This window comes from Canis lupus, chromosome 17, assembly GCF_003254725.2.
Source record: "Canis lupus dingo isolate Sandy chromosome 17, ASM325472v2, whole genome shotgun sequence".
Lineage (NCBI taxonomy): Eukaryota > Metazoa > Chordata > Mammalia > Carnivora > Canidae > Canis > Canis lupus.
The window spans coordinates 19777177-19802673 of NC_064259.1; the positions used below are offsets into that span (position 1 = coordinate 19777177).

The 25497-nt window shown below is 37.2% G+C and overlaps 1 protein-coding gene across 17 annotated transcripts in view; it reads right to left on the reverse strand.

The window, feature by feature from the left end:
• DTNB (dystrobrevin beta) overlaps nt 1-25497 on the reverse strand; it is a 244793-nt gene that overhangs the window by 109858 nt on the left and 109438 nt on the right. For all 17 annotated transcript variants that reach the window (XM_035700347.2, XM_049095321.1, XM_049095322.1 and 14 more), the window contains exon 9: nt 7538-7662. In XM_035700347.2, the coding sequence (XP_035556240.1) occupies nt 7538-7662 (125 nt within the window). The remainder of the gene's footprint in view (nt 1-7537; nt 7663-25497) is intronic.

The window sequence follows — 25497 nt, forward strand, 5'->3', positions numbered from 1 at the left end:
AAACTTCTAACAGAAACTATAGATGGGAAAGGCATTTTCAATATAGAGAGAAAAAGAAACCTGAGGTCAAAGTCCTCCTAAGACCAGGGAAGTGGAGTCACAAGATCAGGAATGCTCAGTAATTAAAGATGCCTGATGCCTCAGAAAGCAGAGTGAAGGGCTGCATTAAAAATAAGAGGATTGGGGATCCCTGGGTGGCGCAGCGGTTTGGCGCCTGCCTTTGGCCCAGGGCGCGATCCTGGAGACCCGGGATCGAATCCCACATCGGGCTCCCGGTGCATGGAGCCTGCTTCTCCCTCTGCCTGTGTCTCTGCCTCTCTCTCTCTCTCTCTGTGACTATCATAAATAAATAAAAATTAAAAAAAAAATAAGAGGACTGGTTGAAAGCAGAACACGTCTTGCCTCTTTCACTCCACTCCCCAAAACCATACAGCCAAATGACTCCTCTTTTCTAGGCCTCATAAAAAAAAAAACCTAGAGATTACTCTCTAGTGAAACTGACCAGAAAGTCTCTGAATTCAGGCACAGCCGGTATAGGCGGGTAAATGGGGTCTAAATTCAGACACAGGAGAGATTAACTGAACGTCTATGCCTAATGTACTGGATTCCCCAACACACACTTCCTCCAGTCAGGATATTTGTAACCTTTGACTAACAACTGTACCCTAGGGTTTTTGTTTCTTTTTTTAAAGATTTTTATTTATTCATAAGAGACACAGAGAGAAAGAGGCAGAAACATAGGCAGAGGGAAAAGCAGGCTCCCTGTGAGGAGCCTGATGTGGGATTCCATCCCTGGACCAGGATCATGCCCTTAGCCTAAGGCAGATGACTGAGGCACCCAGGCGTCCCTGTACCCTAGGTTTAAAGAACTTCTTACCCAGTTCCACTGGGGAAACATCTGAGGTGTTTACTGCAGCATTTTATGTGGAGGCAGAGCTCTGAAGGCAACTAGGTATGGAGAATGAATAGGTAAAATCTGCATAGTGCCACTTAACATAAATTTTTTAAAAGAATGTACAAAATGCTACCTAGTTTTCAAGAATATGTACCAGTAAAAAGCTGTACAGTGAGCATCTTAGAATGATTACCACTGAGGAAAGGGTGACCAGACTGGGACATGCAAATGAAGGGGAATTTTTAAAACATTATAAATAGTACAAAATAATATAGTAGAAAAAAGTCCAATTATTACAGTAGTAACACTCTTTACCTGTAATAACGAAAGCCAATTTTACTTATAATGTCTAATTATAATAACCACAACATCATAATAACACATTTAAATGGACGAAACTCCCCAGTTAAGACAGTTTGTCAGACTAGAGTTTTAAAATCCAGCTTACAATTTACAAGAAGCACATCGAACTCTTTAGGACAAAGGTTGGAAGTATAAGGGTGGGGAAAGTTACACTAGGCAAATACAAACAAAACATATTAAAAGATGTTTAGTGAATAAAATAGACAAGAACAAACACAATTATTAGGAATAAAGACAGTCACTAGATAACAATTTTTCAATTTCCTAGTAAAATATGTATAGTTTTGAAGATATGAGCAACATGATTAACAAACTTGACCTAAATGACATACATTCATTCACTAAATTCTAAACCAAACAAGTACAGAATAAACATGGTTTTCATGTTTACTAGGAATATAATAAACTGGGTCATATATCACACATAATAAGTATGTCAAAACAAATTTGAAAGAATTGAATAGTACAGAACTCTTATTAGACCAAAATGAAATTAAACTAGAAGTTAATAACAAAAAGGCAACCAGGCAATCCTCATATGTTTGGAAATTAAGAAAGTATACTGCTTGGGGCGTCTGGCTGGCTTAGCTGATAGAGTGTGCAACTCTTGATCTCAGGGTTGTGAGTCTGAGCTCCAGACTGGTGTAGAGATTAGTTAAAAAAATAAAATAAAATAAAATAAAATCATAAAAAAAAGAAGGTATACTACTTAAAGGAGAAATCATAACACAACTTCGAAAATATTTAGAATTAAACAATAAAAAAATTATATAAGAAAACTTGGATACTATTCAGGGAGTATTTAGAAAAATTCATAGCCTTAAATACTTACATTAGGTGGAAAAAACCGGAGATGAGTAAGCTAACCATATGTTTTTTTTTAAGATTTTATTTATTTATTCATGAGACACACACACACACACACACACACACACAGAGAGAGAGAGGCAAAGACACAGGCAGAGGGAGAAGCAGGCTCCACACAGGGAGCCCAACGTGGGACTCGATCCCGGGTCTCCAGGATCAGGCCCTGGGCTGAAGGCAGCGCTAAACCCTTGAGCCACCTGGGCTCCCCTAACCATATCTTTAAAGAAGTTAGAAAGAGAGTAGCAAAATAAACTCAAGGGAACTGTAATAAAAGAAATAATAAAGATAAGGTTGGAAACAAATAATATTAAAAAATACAGTACATACAATAAGAAAATTATAAAAACCAAAAGTTGGTCCTCTAAAAGTCCAATAGATTGGACAAATCTATGTGAAGATTTGTTCAAGGAAAAACAAAAGAGAAAAAAACCCATAAATACATGAGAGTGGGAATTTAATAGGGACATTAGCATACATATTATAGACAAAAGTTACAAACTTTGTGCCAATAACTTTGAAAATTCAAATGAAATTGACAAATTCCTACAAATATGTTCTAAAGTGACTCAAAAAGAAATAAAAATGAAGTCTTATAATTGTTTTTAAAAATGGAATTTACATTTCAAAATTTTCCCACAAAGAAGGCTTCTAGCAGAGATTAACAACATTGGTGAATTTCACCAAAAATTGAAGGAGCAAATAATCTCAATTTTAAATAAGCTCTTTCAAAAAATATAAAAAGAGAGAGATGCCTGGGTGGCTCAGCGGTTGAGCGCTTGCCTTTGGCACAGGGCATGATCCTGGAGTCCCGGGATCGAGTCCTGCATCAGGCTCCCTGTGAGGAGTCTGCTTCTCCCTCTGCCTATGTCTCTGCCTCTCTCTCTGTGTCTCTCATGAATAAATATATTAAGTAAAAAAAAAAAAAAAAAAAAATATATATATATATATATATATATATATATATAAAAGAGAATTCTCCTCAACTTTTTGAAGATAGCAGAATAGCAGACGGGGTAAACTTTGTCCTAAAAACAAAACAAAACAGAACAAAATGCAAGGGAAACTACAGGACAATTTAACTTGTACACAGAGGCAAAATCTAAGCAAAACTTAGCAAGTGAAATCTAGCAGTGTATTAAAAGGAGAGTCAACTTATCTTTATTTTAGGAATGTATGGCAGTTTAAAAAAACAATTCATGTAATTCACTACATTAATAGAATAAAGAAACTTATGTGATCATGTCAAGGTCTTTGACAAAATTCCACATCCATTCATGACCCAAAAAAAGCACTCTTAGCAAATGAGGTATACAAGGGAAGCTCTTTTACCTGATAAACAGTTTCTACAAAACCTACATCGAATGACACACTAAATGAACATTGAAAGCTGTCTTTCTGGGATTAGCAATAACAGAAGAATGCCTACCAAACCACTTCTATTTAATACTGCACTGGAGGTTCCAGCCAACGCAAGAAGACCAAAAGAAAAAAAATATGATTAATATTTAAAAGTATAAGGAGTGGGAAGAAAGAAACAAAACTATCATTATTTGCTGGTGATATAATTATTTATAGGAAATTCAAAAAAATCTAAGTACAAATTACTAGAATTAATGAGCACATCAGGCAAGATGACTAGATAGTGGGTTAAAATACAGAAAATTTGCATTTTCACATCCCAGCAATACACTGTTGAGAAACATAATTCAATGAAAATGCCATTTGCATGACTTATACATTTGCCAAAATTCACTGAACTGTACACTTGAAGTGGGTGCATTTTATCACATGTAAATTATATCTCAAAAAAACTATAGGGAAAAAAGGCACCATTTGCAACAGCAACAACAAATGTACAGAAGAATCTTCAAAAGTATAGAAGAATTAATCTAACATATATAATACCTTCCTGGGGAAAATTACAAAGCTTTACTAAAAAGCATAAAATTATATTTAAATAAATGGAAAGACATAACACATTCATGACTTAATACTGTAAAGATGTCAACTCTCCCCAATTTGATCTTTAGATTCAATGAATCTCTGTTCAAAATTCCACCAAAATTTTAAGAGGGACTCAATAGGCTGATTCTAAAACTTATATGAAAGAGCAAAGGGCAAAGAGTAGACAAGACATTCCTAAAAACACCACTTAATCCCTTATAATAATTAATACAGTTTGAGACTGGCATAAGGATAGAAAATGTGATCAAAGGAACAGGAGAGCCCAGAACCAGACCACACATATTTGGACACTTGGTTCATGACAACTGTGGCACTGCAGGTCAGTAGGGAAATGATAGATCATCCAATAAATGGCCCTGAAACAAGTTACTATTCAAATGCAAAGAGGAGGGAAAGAAAATCAGATCTACATCACACCATATACAAAAGTCCATCCTAGGTTAAAAAAAAAAAAAGCATGAGTGAGAGGTACACTGTTATAGCTAAAAGGGAGAGTAAGAAAGAGAAAATCACTATTGTATTAAAGCAGCAAAGATTTTTTTTAAATAAAATGTAACATCAAGACTAACCAAAAAGAGAAAAGGCTAATAAATTTAACCAAAAAACGGATTACAAGCAATAGATGAAATTCACTACGGAACACAGGGAGGAACAAAAGCAGTTTTTTTCCCCAGCAAGAAGAAGAAAGCAGTGGGAAACCACAGGAAGGACAAAACCAGCATAAGAAAGTCGATACAGTCATAAAATCCACAGGCATGATTTTGAGCAATCAGTGATGTGTAAGGAAGACCCCACTCTACTCTGATGGGAAGGTAACTGCACAGGGATGGGGGCATTGGGACTACACAAAGGAATATACAGAATCAAAGCACACTGACTTTGTAATGAATATAAATTGTAAATGCTGTGTTTGGTTTTCAACTTCTTTTTTTTTTTAGGGGGGCAGAGCCCATGTGCATGTTAGTGTGGGGAAGGGCACAGGGAGACAGAAAGAGAATCTTTTTTTTTTTTTAAGATTTTATTTATTTATTTATTTATTTGAGAGAGAGCATGAGAGAGAGAGAGAGAGAGACTGCGTGCATACAAGCAGCGTGAGGGGCAGAGGGAGAAGCAGGGGCTCCACTCCATGGCCCTGGGATCATGAACTGAGCCAAAGGCAGACATTTAACTGACTGAGCCACCCAAGCACCCTGAGGAAGAGAACTTAAGCAGGTTCCACGCCCAGCACAGAGCCAGAGGTGGGGGCTCAAGAGCAGAACCTGAGATCATGACCTGAGCCAAAATCAAGAGTCCAATGTTTAACCGATGTAGTCACCCAGGAGCCCCTCAACTTTATCCTTTTTCTTTTCTTTTCTTTCTTTTTTTTTTTTTTTTTTTTTTTTGTAAGTAGGCTCCACATCCAGCGTGGAGCCCAGTGCGGGGCTTAAACTCATGACCCTGAGATCAAGACCTGATGGGGATCCCTGGGTGGCTCAGCGGTTTAGCGCCTGCCTGCCTTTGGCCCAGGGTGTGATCCTAGAGTCCCGGATCGAGTCCCATGTCACCCTCTGCCTCTCTGTGTGTGTCTTTCATGAATAAATAAATTAAAAAAAAAAAAAAAAAGACCTGAGCTGAGATTGACTCAGATGTTTAACCCAGGGAGCCACCCAGGCGCCCCTGATTTTAGATTTAACCCTTAATAAATCTCAGAAGGCTTAGTTATGGTCACAGAAGAGAACAGAAGTATTATCAGATTTGACAATATAAAAGAGAGATGACAGAAGTCAGAGAGCCAAAAGGAAAAGGGAGAAGTAGACAAAAGATACTATTTCCTAAGTTCACCCAGTGTAAGTTGAAAGAAGTTACAAGATACAGAGGCGTAGGAATGGTGTTTAAAATTACAAAGGTAAAAATAAAATAAAATTACTAAGGTAACCAACTTTAAAAATGGTGATATAATTATGAAAAACTAGGATGGGTTGACATGTAGAGAAAGAAGTGAGACTGGTTCCCTGCACAACAGAAGGAATTCAATAATGTCCCAAACTGGTTAGCCAAGAATTAGGGCTCTCAATACATTATTTAGAGATATGGAGGTATCCACTCACAGATCGAAAACCCAGACAATGCACAATGAAGTGTGGTGGGATGTGCTGCATTTTATTATATTCTCTTCTGTATTATTAAGTTTCTAATCTATATATATGCATTTTAATAAAAGTTTTTCAAAGTATTGAATGAGAAAGAAAATAAAAGATCAAGAACCCTAAGTGTTTTTTAGGGAGGTAAAAGAAACCAGATGTCTACTCAACAGAAAAACCTCTCAACACCCAGTAAAGACTAATGATCAAAAACCTATCAACTCGGGCAGCCCAGGTGGCTTAGCGGTTTGGCGCTGCCTTCAGCCCAGGGCCTGATCCTGGAGACCCAGGATCGAGTCCCACGCCAGGCTCCAGCATGGAGCCTGCTTCTCCCTCTGCCTGTGTCTCCCTCTGCCTGTGTCTCTCTCTCTCTCTTCTTCTCTCTCTCTCTCTGTATGTCTCTAATAAATAAATAAAATCTTCAAAACAACAACAACAAACAAACAAACTACCAACTCTGGGGCGCCTGGATGGTTCAGCTGGTTACGCGTCTGATGCTTGATTTCAGCTCAGGTAATGGTCTCAGGGTTGTGAGATCGAGCCCTATGTCAGGCTCCACGCGTCCAGGCTGGGCATGGAGCCTGCTTGAGATTTTATTTCTCTCTCTCTCTCTCTCTCTGCCCACCCCTCTTGAAAACAAACCAAAACAAACCAAAACAAAAAAATCCTACTGACTTTATCCAGTAGTACATACAATATCACCATTTAATTCAGAGTGAAGAATTCAGTTTAGAGGCTGAATCTTAACACTTCATTGTTTCTCCTTCATACTCTTCCTCTTTCTCTGCTTCTCTTTTTTGTTCCTGTCTGGCTTCCTTTCATTTAACATGAATATTCAGAGAAAATAAAAATAAAACACTAGTTTATTTATAGTATACAATCTCATGTTTCCTAATTTTCTCTCAATACAAAGAAGCAAATGAAGTTGATTTTCATTTCCATGTTGCCTAAACTATTTTTAAAAATAACTATAGGCACCATTGCTGCAGAGAATCTGATCTCTAATGCTGATTTAAGGAAGAACACACAAACAAAAAAAGGCAGCCTTGCTAAAACTGGTTCAATAATCACTCTTTAATATATTAATTAATGTTTCTGTTTGAGATCATTATATTACTAAGGCTTCAGGGCTCAGGAGCTAGCCTTCCACGTAAATATTTATGGTGACTTAAAGAAATGAGATCTTGAAGTCCTAAGTTCCCCCAAAAGTAAAGTATAAATCAGACGGTTAAATGTTCATGTTAGGTAAAGTTGGTTTTGATCCAAAAGAATTCAGCAAGGTCTCCATTTCAGTATAATCCATATCCATATCCAGGTGTATACTTACACAATATTTGCAAGGTCAAGTGGTTTCTCTGGTTGCTCAGGAAAAACAGGATGCGGAGGTTCTCTGGTGGGTACACACCCCAAAGATTTACTAATTGCATGGCTCAGCTTCTTTGCAGGGGATTTCTGTTCAAAGTAGAAAATAAGGAAATAAGAAACTAAATCTTCAAAAGAATAAAAGAGAATTCCAAAGGAACTTGGTGACAAGAACTGCAGAAAATTTCTTTTGAAATAAAAACTACAATGCATTATAATCAACATTATTGGGCTTTATAGAAAGAAACCTACAGTTGTTTCAAGGACACTTGTGATCCTTCATTTCTATGCTTACTCCCTCATTTCTACGGTGCACTCTACGTTAATGTTAACTTTCCTTTTGAACCTCTCTCTGTGCCCCTTGCATGAACTCTCCCTTTTGATGCTTCTGGATCATTTTTTGTAAGATGTTATACTTAATTTCCCAATCAGAGTCAGAAATTTTTGCTGGACTAAAATACTAAAAGGCTAAGATAATGCTGAGAGCTCGTGGCTTTTGAATGTTAGCAAATTAGCTGACTAAGTCACATCCCAAAACGTGCCTATTAAGAGAATATTCCGAAAATAAATGTGAGGCAGAACATTTGGTGCTAAGGGTCTGGCTATGTATACAGACACAGACGAGTGCCCTCATATACACAGGCAGTCAGCATCAGACCCGTGACTATAAAATTCAGATACGCTGAAGGTACAAGAGTAAGTTGGCATACTAATACATTTCTCTGTAAGGTAGAAGAAAATACATACACTAAATCCAAAAACTAGTGAGTCTAAGATTTAACAGTAATATGCACAAAAGTGAACAATACGCCACAACTAAGTTATCCAGAACATTCACATTGGAAACCCATATATAAAGGAGGCTCTTCATACATTGATATTATTGCTCAGCCAATTTCCTTTAAATGACATGGTTGTTGAGCTTTCTTTGGAAGGATATTAACTGCAAAAAGATGTAAGTATTTCATTCTACACTCTCTACAGTGTACTACCATATGTACCACTCTAACTGAAAAACAGAACTTGTTTGCAGCTGTGGGCCTTATCAATACCACATCTCCATTTAATATTTATATGCTGCTTGCATGTATTTAACATAAAATAAGCAAAACTCTCTTTGCCTTTAAGACTATGTAAGGAAAGAAAGGGCACCTAGGTGACTTAATCATTAGGCATCCAACTCTTGATTTTGGCTCAGGTCATGATCTCAGGGTCATGGGATTGAGCTCCATGTCAGGCTCCATGCTCAACACAGAGTCTACTAAAGACTCTCTCCTTTTCCCCCACCCCTACCTCCCCACCCTCTGCTCTTCCTGCCCTCTCTCTCTCCAAAATAAGTCTTAAAAAAAAAAAAAGACTATATAGGGAAAATTACTACCTTGTTTATAACACAGGCTAAATAATACCAATTTCTTCAGAAACTTCGTATATTGGCTCCAAATCACCTATCACTAACCCCTTTAACACATTAAATTCTGGGCAAAATCTAAATGTAATCTGATTTCCTAAAAGTCCTACAAAGCTAAACAAAGCAGAAATGTTAAACACCCCCCACCCCACGCGCTTTCTCTCCCTTTTGCCTAATGACGGGCTGAAATGTGACTTGACCCTCCCCTCTCATCTGTTTTCTACACAGCCCCAGACCTTGTGTCACTTCTGCCTAACACCTTTCAAAGGCTGATAATACTTACAGAATGAGGTCTAAACACGTACCATCACATCCCATACAAAAGCCTTCCTATCTGGCTCCCATCTCTCCTCTTCCTAGTACGTACATGAGGAGCTAGCTACTCAGCCCAAACACCATGCCATTCTGATATTGCCCTTTGCCTGTCTATTTTTCTGTAGGTTTTCTGCTCAGGTCTGCAGACTCCTTGCAAGCCTTGCCCTGGGCAGACCTTCCTCCTGGCTCCATAAGTCAGAGACCACCTTTTCTATGTACCTGTTTACTGTGCATGTTTCCACTGCTATGCTTAATCATGCTATGATGCACTTTTTAATTTATGTGTCTATCTCTGTGAAACTAGTGCTCCTGAAAAAGTAGAATCTGTGTCTTATTCATCTTTATAGTCCCAGAATCTGTCCTGTAATAGAACATGTTATTTGAGCAATTTGCCTAGATGAATTTTCTACATTGCTTTTTCCTGGCCAAACCACTAAGCTTATTTTTTGAGTTATAACACAAGTATGATACAGAGATCATCAGAGAATACCTTGATTCACCTTTACAACTAAATCTGTAATCCACATATTAATTTCATGATATTTTGCTATGTCTGAGAACCACCTGGGACATTAATTCACGTAGTCTATGTGAGAGGGATAATCAGAGAGACTACGTTAGCTGCATTCTGAGCAAAAACAGCCATGGAATCAGAGGTTTCAGGGAACCTGGGTGGCTCAGTGGTTGAACATCTGCCTTTGGCTCAGGCTGTTATCCTGGGGTCCTGGAATCGAGTCCCGTGCCAGGCTATCTTCAGAGAGCCTGCTTCTCCCTCTGCCTATGTCTCTGTTTCTCTCATGAATGAATAAATAAAATCTTAAAAAAAAAAAAAAGAAATCACAGATTTTCGGTGTATATTTTATAATACAATTACAAATTAAATTAAAACAATTACCTGATGATTAAATGTTTCCCTCTTTATCACCTTATAATCCCTAGCAGTATGCTTGTAATGCTTTTGAGAACTCTGCTTTAAAACCAAGGTTTAACATCAGATCCAACTTTGAGTCTCAAAAATATAGACTGAAAGGTAAAACTAATACATCAAAGTCAATGCCAAATAATTAGAACATATCAAGAGTTCTGATACGCACAGAAAGGGAAAAAACTGAGAATAAATATATATAGAAATTAGAATATGAACTAAGGACCAAACCAAAAAGGATTACTCTGAAAATTTTAAAGATAACGTATTCAATTAGGTTGTCTAAATATGTAAATAAATGACTTCCTTAAGAAGATATCAAAGAGTAAATTAGGATATGCACCTGACGTGAATTTTGCTCTCTAGCTAGTTTAGGAGGCTAAGATTAACAAAGCCTGAAATCCTGAATGCAAAAGTGGTTAGAAGCTCCAAGATAGGGACATCTCCTCTCCAGCTCCTGAGCCCCTGGGACAATGCCTAGGACTGGGCGGTTAGTCATTCAATATTTACAGAAGTGAGGAAGAAAGGTAGTCTGGGTACAGACTGGTGTCTTTCACACCTCATTTAAGCTACTCTGCCAAGCACAGCATTTTACATCTCTGTACCTTCCCATCACCTGGACTCTAAAATTAATAAACATATGGAAAGGCCTTAACCTGAAAAGGTACATCTTTCCCAACACACTCATAGGTGATGATTTTCAAACTTTGTGCATTTTCAGTACCTTAATCAACATTACTGAATTTCAAACCATTTCCTACCATCTCTTAAAAATACTACAGGTTACAATAAAAAAATACATATCCGAGTATATAAAATGTGTATGTGCAGTTTAAACAGTTATAAAACAAATACCCACCTACCCTCTATTCTGCCTGAGAAACAGAAATATGGGAGTCACTCTGAAGCCTTGCAGTGGGATCTTATGCTAAGAGCCCCCTCTCCACCATACCTGCTCCTCTCCTGGTAACCTGTATTCTGGATTTTGTATTAATCATGTCTTTGATTTTATTACTTTAGCAATTATGTATAAATAATACATGATTTATTTAATAGATGTTTAAAACCTATATAGACTTAGATATATTTTGCTGCAACTTGCTTTCACTTAAAATTATGTTACAAATCATCCATATTGATATATGTATCTGTAAGTCATACATTTTTTTCACCAACTGATTGTATCTCACTGCTTAATTACATCATAATTTATATATCCATTCCATTGCTGATGAACATTTGGGTTGCTTCCATTTTTTCCCTCTCACGCACAATGGTGCTATAAGCTTTCTTGTCCGGGTCTCCAGAAGGCCATGTGTAAGAGTTTCTTTCATCAGAATGGAATTACCCGATCATGAGTTATGCACATTCAATTTTACTAGGCACTGCCAACTTGTTTTTACAAAGTGGTTACAATAATTTCTACTCCATCAGCTGTGTGAGAGACTTCTTAAATCTCCACACTCTGGCTAACCCTTGCTATTGTCAGACATTTTAACATTTGCCAGTCTAGTGGGTGATAAATGATACTGTGGTTTTAATTTGCAATTCTCTGATTGCCAAAAAGGTTGAGCATCTTTTCCAATGTTTACGAGCCATTTGGGTTTCTTCTGTGAAATGCTTATTCCTGTCTTTGGTGTAGCGTTTCACTGGGTTGCCTTTCTCTTACTGATTTGTAGGAGTTCCTTTTTTTTAAATTTATTTTTTAAAGACTTTGAGAGAGTGAGACCAAGTGAGTGAGACAGAGAGAGAGTGAGCACAAGTAGGGGGAGGGACAGAGAGAAAGGGAGAAGCAGACTCTCCGCTGAGCCCAGAGCCCCACGTGGGGCTCCAGAGGGGGCTCCATCCTGGCACTCCAGGATCATGACCTGAGTCAAAGGCGGCTTAACCTATTGAGCCACCCAGGAGTCCTATAAGAGTTCTTTATATTTTTTGTATTTTAACCCTACAGAAGTTAGGTTTCACAAATAACTCCTACTTTAAGGCTTGATTTTGATGGACAGTCATCTTTAACTACTGTAATGGTAGTCCCAATTTATTAATCTTTTCCTTTATATTTTGTGCTTTTTGTATCTTAAGATATATTCCCTCCCTGAGATCACAAAGATATTCTCCTACACTGTCTTCTCAAATTTTTTATTTTTCTGATATTCAATTTAAATCTACTTAAATTTTTTTATAGATATGAGGAAAGAATCCAAGTTTATTCTTTATAGATAATCAATTGCCACACAACCATTTAATAAATAGGTCATTTGTTTTCTACTCCATATTCCATTTCTTTTTTTTTATATAAAATCATTTTTATTTATTTTATTTTTTTATGATAGTCACAGGGAGAGAGAGAGAGAGAGAGAGAGAGAGGCAGAGACATAGGCAGAGGGAGAAGCAGGCTCCATGCACCGGGAGCCCGACGTGGGATTCGATCCCGGGTCTCCAGGATCGCGCCCTGAGCCAAAGGCAGGTGCTAAACTGCTGCGCCACCCAGGGATCCCCCATATTCCATTTCTGTCTCCGTACAGTGTAACAGGGATTGAATTGTAGCTTCCTCATATCCTCTCGGGTAGTATCTTACGAGTCTTCTTCAGGAGTGTCTTCATTACTCCTGACCCTTTGTATTTCCACTTAAATTTTAAAATGAGTTTGTCATTTACCACAAAATATCCTGTCGGGATTTCAATGGGAACTTATCAAATCTATAGAAAATTTTGGAGAGAAATGACATCTTCATATATTGAACATTTCTTTTTATTAATGTGTTCAACTTCTCATATATTTTAAACCTTCTTTAATGTCTTTCAATAAAGTTAAACTCTTGTCCATAAAGCATCTATACAACTCTCTTACTTCTAGTTATTTTATACATAAATTTTGTAACCAACAACCCTGCTCTCATTTTACTTTAAAGAATTGTAGTAAGGGGCACCTGGGTGGCTCAGTTAAGTATATGACTTCGCCTCAGGTCATAATCTCAGGGTCCCTGGGATCAGCGGCCCCCACCTCCCTGGTCAGGCTCCCAACTCAGCAGGGAGTCTGCTTCTCCCTCTCCAGCTTCCCCTCCCCCTGCTCATGCTCTCTTTCTCTCTCTGTCAAATAAATAAAATCTTTAAAAAGAGAGAAGAATTATAGTAAAGTATACATAAAAATTTACCACCTTAATCATTTTAAACTGTACAGTTCAGTAAAATATATTCACATTGTTGTACAATCAATCTCCAAAATTTTTTCATCTTGCCAAACTGAAATGCTATTTTCATTAAACTTCTCATTTCCCCTTCCCCTCAGTCCCTGGTTACCACCAGTCTACTTTTTGGTTCTATGAATATTACTACTCTAGACAACCTCATATAAATAGAATCATACAGTATTTGCCTTTTTGTGACTGGCTTCTATTACTTAGAATAATGTCCTTCAGGTCCATCCACGTTGGAGCATGCGTCAGAATTTCTTTCCTTTATCAAGGCTGAATCATATTCCATCGTATATGTATACCACATTTTGTTTATCCATTCATCCATCAATGGACATTTGAGTTGCTTCCAAGTTTCAGCTATTGTAAATAATCTATTATGAACATGGGTGTATAAATATCTCAAGAATATACTTTCAATTCTTTCGGAATATACCCAGAAGTAGAATTATTGGTAATTCTATATTTAATTTTTTGAGAAACATCCATACTGTTTTCCACAGTGGCTGCACCATTTTACATTGTACCAAACATGGGTTCTAATTTCTCTACATACTTACCAACACCTTCTCTTTTTTTAAATAGTAACCATCCTAGTAGGTGTGAGGAATATCTCATTGTCGTTTTGATTTGCATTTCCCTAATGATTAGTGATGTCCCTTATCTTTTCATATGCTTGTAGCCATTATTATATCATCTTTGGAAAAATGTCCATTCAAGTTCTTAGCCTATTTTTCATATGAGTCACTTGGTTTTTGCTATTGAGTTATAGAAGTTCTTTAGATATTCTAGATATGAACACCTAATCAGATACATGATATACAAATATTTTCTCCCATTCCATCATTTGCCTTTTCACTATGTTTGTGTCCTTCGATGCACAGAAGTTTTTAATTCTATTGATTTATCTGAAGATTCTCTCAGACTTCCTACACTGACAGTTATAATCAAATAATGACAATTTTGTTTCTTTTCAATTCAAACACTTTTTCCTTATTTATTATGCTGCTTAGGACTACCAATAAAATGCTAAGTGTAGGTGGTGAAGCAAAGCTTTGTTTTGTTTAACAATCTTAAATAATTTTAACATTTCATTAGTAAATATAATGAATACTATCAGTTTTTATAAATATATTAGGTTGCTAAGGTTTTTTGTTTTAAAGAGTTTTTTTCTGGTGTATCTGTGTGTGTAAATTATCGATGGATACCAGGTTCAATTTTTTTAAATAGACATATTTTATGTAAGTCTTTTCAGATGATTATATGGGTTTAACCCATTAATCTATGAATTTGGTTTTGTTGTAATAATTTATCTTTAATTGCTGGGATAAAACTAGTGTGGTCCTGATGTACTATCTTTTTTGAACACTGCTAGATTCAGCTTCATAGTATTTTCTTTAGGTTTTCATTTCTATTTTTTTTAATTTATTTTTTATTGGTGTTCAATTTACTAACATACAGAATAACCCCCAGTGCCCGTCACCCATTCACTCCCACCCCCCACCCTCCTCCCCTTCTACCACCCCTAGTTCGTTTCCCAGAGTTAGCAGTCTTTACGTTCTGTCTCCCTTTCTGATATTTCCCACACATTTCTTCTCCCTTCCCTTATATTCCCTTTCACTATTATTTATATTCCCCAAATGAATGAGAACATATAATGTTTGTCCTTCTCCGACTGACTTACTTCACTCAGCATAATACCCTCCAGTTCCATCCACGTTGAAGCAAATGGTGGGTATTTGTCATTTCTAACAGCTGAGTAATATTCCATTGTATACATAAACCACATCTTCTTTATCCATTCATCTTTCGTTGGACACCGAGGCTCCTTCCACAGTTTGGCTATCGTGGCCATTGCTGCTATAAACATCGGGGTGCAGGTGTCCCAGCGTTTCATTGCATCTGTATCTTTGGGGTAAATCCCCAACAGTGCAATTGCTGGGTTGTAGGGCAGGTCTATTTTTAACTGTTTGTGGAACCTCCACACAGTTTTCCAGAGTGGCTGCACCAGTTCACATTCCCACCAACAGTGCAAGAGGGTTCCCTTTTCTCCGCATCCCCTCCAACATTTGTTGTTTCCTGCCTTGTTAATTTGCCCCATTCTCACCGGTGTGAGGTGGTATCTCATTGTGGTTTTGATTTGTATTTCCCTGATGGCAAGTGATGCAGAGCATTTCTATTCATGAAAACAGCTTATAATTTTCCTTTCCTACTGTCCTCATAAGGTTTTGATACGAAGGTTATTCTCGCCTCAGGAATGAAACTGGAATGCTCATTATTTTTTCTGGAATCTAGGAAGTTTTACATAATACTGGAATTCATTTTTTCTTTGAATGTTTGCTGAAACTCCTATCAAGTCATTCAGGCCTGGGATGCCTGGGTGGCTCAGTGGTTGAGCGTCTGCCTTTGGCTCAGGTCGTGGTTCTGGGGTCCTGGGGTCGGAGCCCACCTGCTTCTCCTTCTGCCTATGTCTCTGCCTCTCTCTCTGTCATGAATAAATAAAATCTTAAAAAAAAAAAAAGCCATTCAGGCCTGATTGTTTATTTGGAAGCTTTTTATGCTACTAAATCAAATTATTTAATGATTACACTACTATTTGGGGTTTTTATTCCATCTTGAACCAGTTTTGGTAAGGTTGTTCTAGGAATTTATTATCAACTAAGCTTTCAATAACCAATGTACTGCTTTTTTCTTGTCATCTTTCTGTTCATTGATTCCTAAGCCAAATGCACTATAATCACACAATATAGTTTATATGATACTAATTCTCTTTTGAGGCTTCCTTAATGTGGTCAATTTATTTTTATTTTTTTATTTTTTTTAAAGTGGTCAATTTTTTAGTGTTTGACAAGATGTGTAATCATTAATTACTGGGTACATTCAAATTTTCTATAGTCATTATTGTCTAATGATTCTAACAACTGTTGAGAGAAGTATGGTAAAATTACCATTTTAATAATGTATTTTTCAACTTCTATTGTGCCCCTAATAATATTATTTATGTATTGTATAGCTACATTAGTATATGTATTTCTGTGGAATTGTTAACTGCTTTTTTTTTTTAAGATTTTATTTATTTATTCATGAGAGACACGGAGAGAGAGGCAGTATGAGCACTGGGTGTTATTCTATATGTTGGCAAAATGAACACCAATAAAAAATAAATTTATATAAAAAAAGAGAGAGAGAGAGAGGCAGAGACACAGGCAGAGGGAGAAGCAGGCTCCATGCAGGGAGCCCAACGTGGGACTCGATACTGGGTCTCCAGGATCACATCCTGGGCCGAAGGCAGCGCTAAACTGCTGAGCCACCCAGGCTGCCCCGAACTGCATCTTTTTATTCTGGCAAACTATCTCTGGTAAAAAAAGTTTTTATTGTGACCGAATATACATAGTGTAAAATATACCATTTTAGCCTATCTGGTAAAGATTTTTGTCCTGAAATCTATTTTCTGAGATTAATATAGTTTTACTAAATTTCTTTTGGTTGGTACTTTGCCTGATATGTTTTTTTTAACCTTAATGTTTAACCTTTTTGTATCTTTTTTTTTTTTTTGCTGTCTCATAAACAACATAAAGTTCAATTTTTAAAAATAGTCATTTGACAACTGCTGCTTTTTATCTGGAACATTAATTTACTGATTATGAATATACTTTTATTTCTATGGTTTATTAAATCATTGTTTTATTATTTATTTGATTACTTTCCCTTTATCTTTTCTTACTTTTTTTAGGTTTTGTTTTCTCATTTTTCTCATTTTATTTTGTTTTCCTTTTTTGGCAACCATACTCTGAGTCTACTCTTCTAGTGGCTGCTTTTTGTTGTTTTTTTTCCCTGAACTGGGAGAAATGGTTATTAAGAATGTATTGTCAGTATGCCTGGGTGGCTCAGGGTCGGGTGTCTGCCTTCGGCTCAGGTCGTGATCCTGGGATCAGGGATCGGGTCCCACATTGGGCTCCCTGTGAGGAACCTGCTTTTCACTCTGCCTATGTCTCTGCATCTCCCTCTCTCTCTCTCAGTCTGTGTCTCTCATGAATAAATAAATAAACCAAAAAAAAAAAAAAAAGAATGTAGTGTCACATACCTGACAGGAGCTTTTGCACACTAAGAAAGGCTAATTTAGCCCTCTCGACAGTCTTATCAATTAGATGTTAAGAGTCTCAATTTGATAAGTACAGAAACTAAAGCTAATAGAAACTCAGTGTGTCTTATTCTTTTCACAGTACAATAAGCCCCTCCACAGGTGAAATGACTGAGAGAAAGAACACACAGGGATTAGGAAAGACAGTGAGACATTCTTGCAAACAGCCAGCAACTGACTGGGGATGCCAAGTACCACAATGGAAGTCACGAAGAGGAAACCTGGCTGGATGACTCAGGGATGGGACAGAGTTTTCAAATGAGGGGTAGATTCCAATATAGGGAGCAAGAGGTGGTCTGTGCTGTTAACTGCTGCACCATGTGCTCCTATGCAGGGCTAAAACTTGCTTTCCTCAGACAACCATAGACCAGGCACTAAGACACTCTGAACAAATTTTTTGTTGAGCTCAGATGATGGTATTTTCAATCAGCCTGGAGCTAACTGCTTGCACAGCACAGGCACATGGTGACAGGCCCTGACACTTGGGAGCTTAACAGCCTAATGGAAAAAGCTCAGGATTGGTGCCTCGGAGGCCATTCCTGTCATGTTCACTTCAAATTACTCTCTCTGCGTCCATCATCCTGAGCTCCAAGCCACCATAGAGGGGATCCACGAAGAAACATAAGCCTCTTAAATCCTCAGACAAGCCAGGAACCTCCACTAACTATTTTAACATGAATACTTGCCACAATCTTAATTAGCATCTATACTCTCATCCTCTAAACTTAAAAGTCTTTAACTCTACTCATGCCTTAACTACAGTCATGTCATAGTTGACTAGTTCTCTAGTTGCATCTTATTTTAAACCCACCAAAATTAGTCATTTATTATTTTACACATGATGCTTATTTACATTTACCCACATTTACCAATTCCACTGTGCACCATTACTTCTTGTATCCCATTTCTCCCTTATTGCTTCTATTTATTTTTTCCCTAAAGTATATATTTTATTATTCCTTCAGCAACTGTCTATTGGTGGCAAAACCACTAAGACTTTTTCCAAAAATAGATTTTTTTCCCTCTTTGCTCTTGAGTGGATTAGTATATAATTGAATGGATTAGTATATAATTCTAGGTTGATTTTATGGCTCTATCCTTTATTTGCCTTTCACATTTTCCATTTCCCTATATCTGTGTTCAATCAATATTCTATATCCTGGTTAATTTCTTCAGATGTTTTCCATTCCCTAATTTTTGCTGTAGCTGTCTCTAATTTGTTATTTAACCCCTCTTTAACCTTAATATTTTTTATTTTTAGAAGTTTAATTTGGGACAAGGAGACTCTACATTAAGTATAGAGCCTGACACAGGGCATGATCTCACAACCCAGAAATCATGACCTGAACCGAAATCAAGAGTCCAACACTTTACCAACCAATCCATCCAATTGCCTCTTTAACTTTTTTTTTTTTTAAGATTTTATTTACTTATTTGAGAGAGAGAGAGTGAGAGCAAGAAAGAGTATGCACGCATTTGCAAGCACAAGCAGGGAGAAGGAGTAGAGGCAGAGGGAGAACAGACTCCCTCTAGAGCAGGGAGCCCAATGCAAGACTCAATCCCAAGACCCTGAGATCATGACTAGAGCTAAAGGCAGATGCTTAACCAGACTGAGCCACTCAGGCACTCACCCCTTTAACTTTTTAAACGTAGAATTTTCTAAAGTTCTTGGCACATTAAAGCTCCTATTTGTTGATTCTCTTCCTGATCATTTCATAACTGAATTTGCAATTTTTGATAATGAGTTCACTTTTAGCAGGGACTGCTTTTTGTATGGGAGTCCTATTTGTACCTTCTCTGGGCCAGTGGAGTATTTTCAGTCCCTCTTTTTCAAGGAGGCTGCTATTCTAAAGTCCCAGCTTTTACAAAAATATTAGTTCTATTCATCTTTAGTGGATCCACCTTAGATTTCCCATGCCACAGGGGCAGTAAACCCCAACCACTGGCCTAAATCCAGTATCCAGTCTGATAATTCCATGAGATACCACAATTTTGGGTTTAATTTTCAATAGCCAGATATTTATCTTTTATTCCGGTTCAATTCTACATTTTAGTTTTGTTGTTCTTGTTACATTTAATCCGGCATGCCTGTCTGTCACTGGGGATAGGAAACTATAGTCTGCTTAGTCTACCATGTTGCTGAAGCCAGCAGTTTTAAGTTGGTGCAACAGACAGATCTTCTAAAGTTTAATTATTCTTGTACTTTCAAGATAAATGCTACGTAGTCATCAAGCTCAAATTAATTTACTAAAATTTTTTCAAATATTTATTTGAAAGAGAGAGAGAGCGAGAGAGAGCATGAGCGGGGTGTGGGGAGAGGCAGAGGGAGAAGCAGGCTCCTCACTGATCATGGAACCCGATGTGGGGCTTGATCCCAGGACCCCAAGCCAAACAGAGATGCCTAACCAACTGAACCACTCAGGCACCCCGGATGTGAAGTTTTTAATAGGATCATTGGGGCTGCTACACTTAGAATAGACTGAAGGTCACAAGGGCAGAATCAGGGACACCACTGGGAAAGCCTCATAATAATTTTAAAATGTATATATTTATATACATATATATATATAAATAAATGCAGAGTCGTTAAAGGCAGGACAAACAGGCTCACAACTGATAACAACTCTATAAATTATACTTTTTTAGCATTTTGAACTCCCTTTTTGTCCCTTCCAATGTTGTTTGCCTTGTTTTGTCTCATGCTAATCTTTTATACTGCTTTTTTTATACCTTTATTGTCAACTGTTTGTATCCCCTTCTAAAATAACATACGGTGGCTTTTGCTGTCTTGTTAAATCTGAGTTTTTACCTCTTAAGTAGAGGAGTTTAATTCATTTTTACACTGATGTGCAAGTTTATATTTATTCCTAGTGACTTATTTTGTGTTATTTACCATGGTTTTCTTTTTTCCCACTCTCCTGTCTCCTTTTGGATTGATCCAGATTGTTTCTGCTACGGTTTTTCTTCCAACAGTTTTAAGGTTCTATATTTTATATCTGATTCTAGTAGCTGCCCTTACATTTTCAATGCATATTTAAGATTACATTTTTTACAAGTTTGAGTTGATTATATTTTATCATCCTCATCCTGCAATCCCCAGCATGCATTTATTGCCCCCTTTCCCTCCACCAAATCACAAATTCCATGCTGTTCACTTGGCTGATTTAAGTTACAATTTACTAAAAGTCATCTTCTATTTTACAACCAACATTTATTTAGGTTTAACATTCTTTTTCTGCTTTCTCTTGTATCCTATTCCTACCTTATTGTTTTTTTTTTTTTCTACCACAGTGTATTTTTGGATTAGTTCTTTCAACAAAAGGCTGTCAAAGTCCTTCAAGTCTGAAAATGTTATTACAGTGCCCTCACTGTTGAAAGGAAGTTTGGGTGGGAAGAGAATTTTAGGTTCCAATTTATTTTCTCTCAGCATCTTGAAGGCATTGTGCTACTGTTTTCTTAAAACCAGCAATTAAGTCTAATATCATTTGGATTCTCAGTCTTTTCCATCTGGTGTCTCCTAAGAATTTCTCTTCATCATTATCACTCTGACGTGGATAGGTGCTGTCTTTTGTATTGGTTCTTTTCAAAATGTATTCTTCTCGACAGTTAGGCTCTTTTTACCTAAGGGTTCATACTTCTCAGCTCATTTTCTTCACTTGCAACTCCTATTGGATAAATATTTTAACTTCCACACAGTCCTAAATGCTTCAACCTTTGTTTCAAACTCTTTGGTCTCCTGATGTTGAATTTTGAGAGAACTTCTCACCCTGTTTTAGTTCACTAATTTGTTCTTTCGCTATATCCAGTTTGCTATAGCCTATCCAATGAGCTTGTTCAACAACCACATTCTTCATTTTCATTATTGTTGATCATTTCATAACTTCTGCTTCTTGTATTAAGCATGAAAATCTATGCTTGGTCCTCTAAGAAAATTAAATTGACATTTTTTTAAAAAGATTTTATTTATTTATTTGACAGAGAGCACACAAGTAGGGAGAGCGGGAGAGGGAAAAGCAGGCTTTCCACTGAGCAGGGAACCCAATGCGGGCTCGCTCACAGGACCCTGGGATCATGACCTGAGCTAAAGGCAGATGCTCAACCGAATGAGCCACCCAGGAGCCCCTACATTGACCTCTTTTTAAAGTGTCTTTCTCATTGTTCTACTTGCTAAAGTGTAGTTCTCCTATTTATACTTCACTGTGCTAGGCTTCCTCTGGGTTTTCATGGTTCTTGGCCATACAAACATCTCCCATAGCACTGTTCAGTTGCCACCTTAGCCAGCACTGGCCTTCTGGCCAGGAGACCTCAAGTTGAATCTGTTCTGACAAAGAGCAGCTTCCAAATCCTGCAGTAATGATGACCTCAAAAGTCAGTGTGAGCAGCTCCTTACCGCAAATTCTCATTTAATATATATCTTCTTTGCTTAAAGATATCTTATGACTTCTAATCTGGAACATTCCTTTTCTTTTCCATTTTGAAAGAATTTATTCATCTAACTTAAAGTTTTATCATTTCTATGGGTTTGGTGCAGAAGAAAGGCGAAGTATGTGTTTGGTCAGATATCTCAAAATTGGATCTTTTATTTCTTTATCATCTCTCTGCATTCTCTTCAGCTTCTTTGTGGAACTCTTTATTTATTTTTATTTTTATTTTTTAAAGATTTTATTTATTTATTCATGACACACACACACACAGAGAGAGAGAGAGAGAGAGAGAGAGAGAGAGAGACATAGGAAGAGGGAGAAGCAGGCTCCATGCAGGGAGCCCAATGTGGGACTTGATCCCAGAACTCCAGGATCATGCCCTGAGCCAAAGGCAGATGCTCAACCACTTAGCCACCCAGGCATCCCTGGAACTCTTTTTAGATGGCAGTCTAAATAATGAGTCCATTTATCCTCCATGTCTTAGTTTTCTTTTCTATTACTTTATTCTTTTGTGATGGGCTTAGGAACACTTCTTTGCTCTAGCTGCCAGTTCACAAATTTGCTCTTCTGCTGGAAACATTTTCAATTAGCCCATCTAAGGAATCTTACTTTGACAATCAAAATTTCATTTCCTGGATCAATACTTAATTATTTTTGGTAGATAAAATAACTGAATATCTCTCTCCAAGGTTTCAACTATACATATTGTAAAATCTAGTTCTATCTATTCCATTAATTCTAGGAGATAAATTCTTCTCTTATCTCCTCTGCACGGTTGTGTTCCTCTTGTTTTTTGTGATATTTAGCAAAGTGCTCATCTTTGGGGCACCTAGCTGGCTCAGTCAGGAGAACATGCAACTCTTGATTTCAGGGTTGTGAATTCAAGCCCCACATTGGGTGTGGAGCCTACTTAAAAGAAAAAGAAAAAAAGAAAGAAAGGAAAGAAAGAAGAAAGAAAGAAAGAAAAAGAAAGAAAGAAAGAAAGAAAGAAAGAAAGAAAGAAAAGAAAAAGAAGAAAGAAAGAAGAAAGAAAGAAAGAAAGAAAGAAAGAAAGAAAGAAAGAAAGAAAGAAAGAAAGAGTTCATCTTTATCCTCAAGGCTCTGTTCAGACAGTCTATCCATGTGCACTGCCTACCCAGAGGGGAGAAGTGTTTTCAGTGAATGGAGGAGGGACCATCTCATGGAAAAGATTTGTACCTAGTCTTCTGAGCATGGAAGCTTCTTGTTCTTCTGGAATTCACCAATCACCTGGATCTCAGCCCTGTCTCTCCAACCCCAGTTCCTATGTACACTACACCTGTCTGAGACACCTCCATCACCATGCAACAGTACCAGTCACTCTCTTACTTGCCCTGAGCCCTTCATAGCTTTCTATAACTACTACTTCCTAGTGGAAGTAGACACTATTCTTCTAGATGTGATTCTTATCCTGAGCCAAAATACTTTCTTAACCTTGTTTTGGACCAAGATTTCCTTCTGCAAACAGATCCCATGTGCTTTTCATGGGGATTCTTCATGGACTAGGGCTTCTCTAGTATACTTGCAGCTTATTTTTAAAATATTCTGAAGTATCATTTCTAAGAATTTGGGACAAGAAGGAAAGCTATATCAGGTCTTCAGTCCACCACCTTGAAATGGAATTCCCACTTCTTTTTTTAAATTAAAGTTAATAAAAATTTATTTTGAAAATTTTGTAGTATCTTGTGATATATTATTTTTGGCCTTCAGAATAACTGCTTTAGAAAGTAAAAAATTCAAATTGCTAAAACTCCAGTTTAACTTAATTTGTAAAGGTATAATTTTGATTGATTAATGTATGAGAGAAATGTAATCCATGTAATTTTTGTTACACTTCCAAGATTTAAGAGTATTAACTCTCTAACAGTTATGAAAATGTGGTTAGGTAGGATAAAAATGTAATTAGTTCACAATATGGCTTCTGAAATATGCTTATAAGTTACAACAACCTCTTAACCCACAAAAAGGAATCATTGCTATTCCAAATGGTCCAACAATAGATGAGGTAGGAGCTGCATAAAGAATAGCAGTATCTTGGACTGAGCAGCAAATAGCTTCAGCTCCTCTTTCAGGTGAAAAAGATGACAGATTTGCAGGAATTCAACATGGACAGACTGACATTCCTAGGTATGCCATGATCATCAATGCAGTACTTATGGTTCCCCACATACCAACCCCGGGGGTGACAGTGGCACTCTTAAAGCACAAACAATTGCTACATTAATTGCAAGTAAATCAAAGCTGAAAAAGTTGTGAATGCATATAGACAAAAACACAGTTCAAGGCCAAACTTTGAGTTGTCAAGCTGGCCTGAGTTGAAAGCATTCAATTTTGTGTGGGCGTTGGCACCCTTCACAGTATATGCAACAGAGAAAAATGCTGCACCAAGTAGCAGATTGCCCTATAAAACATCGGTCTGAAAAAAAAAAAAAAAAAAAAAAAAAAAAACATCGGTCTGATACCATGGATAAAACATTCCTTCTCTGTAGGTTTAACTGGCAGTTTATATTCCTATCCTCTTAAAAAAATACATTGAATTTTGCTGTTCCATAAAAGATTTAAAAGTAATATATTCCTGGGCAGCCCAGGTGGCTCAGCCATTTAGCGCTGCCTTCAGCACAGGGCCTGATTCTGGAGACCCAGGATCAAGTCCCACGTCAGGCTCCCTGCATGGAGCCTGCTTCTCCCTCTGCCTGTGTCTCTGTCTATCTGTCTGTCTATCTCTCTGTGTCTCTCACGAATAAATAAATAACATCTTTATAAAAAAAGGGGGCAATATATTCCTAATAAACAAAGAGATAGATAAATAGCAAAGCTCATACACTGCTGGTGGGAGTATATAGAAGTAAAGCCACTTTGGAAAGTAACTTTGAAGTATCTAGTAAAACTAAAGATGCACAGTGCCCTTGAATCTGGGATTCCACTTCTAAAAACATACCCTTAGAAAAGCTCCACACTGCACAAGATGACCTGTGCCAGAAAATCCACTAAAAATTTGTTTGGAAAAGTAGAAAATCAGAAACAAGTTGAATGTCAATCAGTAGGAGAATAAATCAATTCTAAATGGCATTGAAAATAACCATATCAACACAAGGATCATTTAAAAACAATATAGATAAAAAGGAGGCTGCAGGAAAAAAAATATGCACTATGACGCTACTTTGATAAAGCTTATAAGAAACAATCCTATATATTTAAATAGTCACATTCATGTGCATAACAAAAAATACAAAAATATGAATGGAAATACTAAATACCAAAATCAAAATAGAGGTTATCTCTGAGGAGGAAGGAGAATGTAGATGTATTACAGACTTCTTTCCATATTTTTTTTAAAGATTTTATTTATTTATTCATGAAAGACACACAGAGAGAGAGAGGCAGAGACACAGGCAGAGGGAGAAGCAGGCTCCACACTGGGAGCCTGACATTGGACTCGATCCTGGGTCTCCAGGATTGCACCCTGGGCTGCAGGCGGCACTAAATCACTGTGCCACTGGGGCT